Genomic DNA, 1,322 nt, shown 5'->3' on the forward strand with positions numbered 1-1,322 from the left:
CTTAAAATAATTAGTTGGTGGATAAGTAGCTATAGTAGTGGTTGTACCGTGTGGTTGAATTGACGAGAAACTCACGCCGTAGGCTGACGGTTGAGGTCTTAATTCAGCATTTAATTGAATTTCTGGTGTTTGTTTAATTTCTTTAACTTCTGGTTTAGGTGTATTTGCATCTTTTTTAAATTCATGTGAACCAGTAACTTCTAGCATTTTAGATATACTTGCATTTATACTTCGTTTATTAGTAGTATATATATCATATATATCATCTAATAATTTTTGTGTTCTATTATTACTAATATTAAAATAATTATAAATACCAGAATAAAAATTTTTTAAATTGTGCTTTGAGTTAGTATTAGGATTAATCCCATATAATTTATCTCTATTATTATATGCATATTCTATTTTATTTTTATAAGTATTATAAAATTTAGATAATTCTTGTTCCTTTGTCATTTATATTTTTTTAAAATGAACCCAATTCAGTATTAAATTTAATATTTCTACAGAATTGAGATCTTGATTTAATTTTAAAATCTTTAGTAAATTCAAATGATGGTCTAAGTTGTAAAAGATTAAAATTAAACGATTCTCCATCATATAGTTTCTTATATAATTCTAACGGATCTTCATATTGACAATTTAATAAATTATTAGGTATACCTTTTAATCTAAGATGATGTTCTATTTCATTATTTTCATTAGTTAATTTATCACAATAAGCCTTTTTACCTAAGAAGTAAGATTCAATACTAGTTACATCACCAGATAATTCATCAAAATCTGGATGGAATTGACCCATATCAGAACCTCTAAGTACTCTATTATATTTCTTATAATATTCATCTTCTAATTCGTTAATTCTTGATTTTAAAATATGCATAGAATCAGTATCTTGATAATAAATTGGAATATTGAGATCTTCTGCTAAACACATAACTTCATTCATAATTCGTTTTGACATAGTAAGAGTTTGAACACCAATAAGATTTGGTACAAAGAAATCATCAAAACTTTTATTACATTCAAAACATCTAATATTTTCAGCAACATCATAAAATGATTTAACTAATAATGAATTCTTTCTTAAATATCTATCAGCATCATACTGAATATCTCCTTTCTTATTTTTAACAGATATTTGTTTATATACAAGATCAGATTTAATGGGTTTTTGAATAGTTTTACCATATGATGAATTCATAATTAATTTAAATACTTCTTGAACTGGATTAACTTGTTTCTTAAAATCTCTTCCTTAAATATACAATTTAGACATCTCGTTAGATAATAAATCAGACTTATTACCAGTCCAATAATAA

At 24.3% G+C, this 1,322-nt stretch overlaps 1 protein-coding gene across 1 annotated transcript; it reads right to left on the reverse strand.

Annotated features, from left to right (window-relative positions):
- Positions 1-466: 466 nt before the first annotated feature.
- Positions 467-1,204, reverse strand: EIN_132780 (hypothetical protein; the record flags this gene model as incomplete). Its single annotated transcript, XM_004254430.1, has 1 exon — positions 467-1,204. One exon carries the CDS (start codon positions 1,202-1,204, stop codon positions 467-469), a length of 738 nt encoding a protein of 245 aa, XP_004254478.1.
- Between the last annotated feature and the right edge of the window lie 118 nt (positions 1,205-1,322).

Source organism: Entamoeba invadens, assembly GCF_000330505.1.
Source record: "Entamoeba invadens IP1 unplaced genomic scaffold scaff_1105074725141, whole genome shotgun sequence".
NCBI lineage: Eukaryota > Evosea > Mastigamoebida > Endamoebidae > Entamoeba > Entamoeba invadens.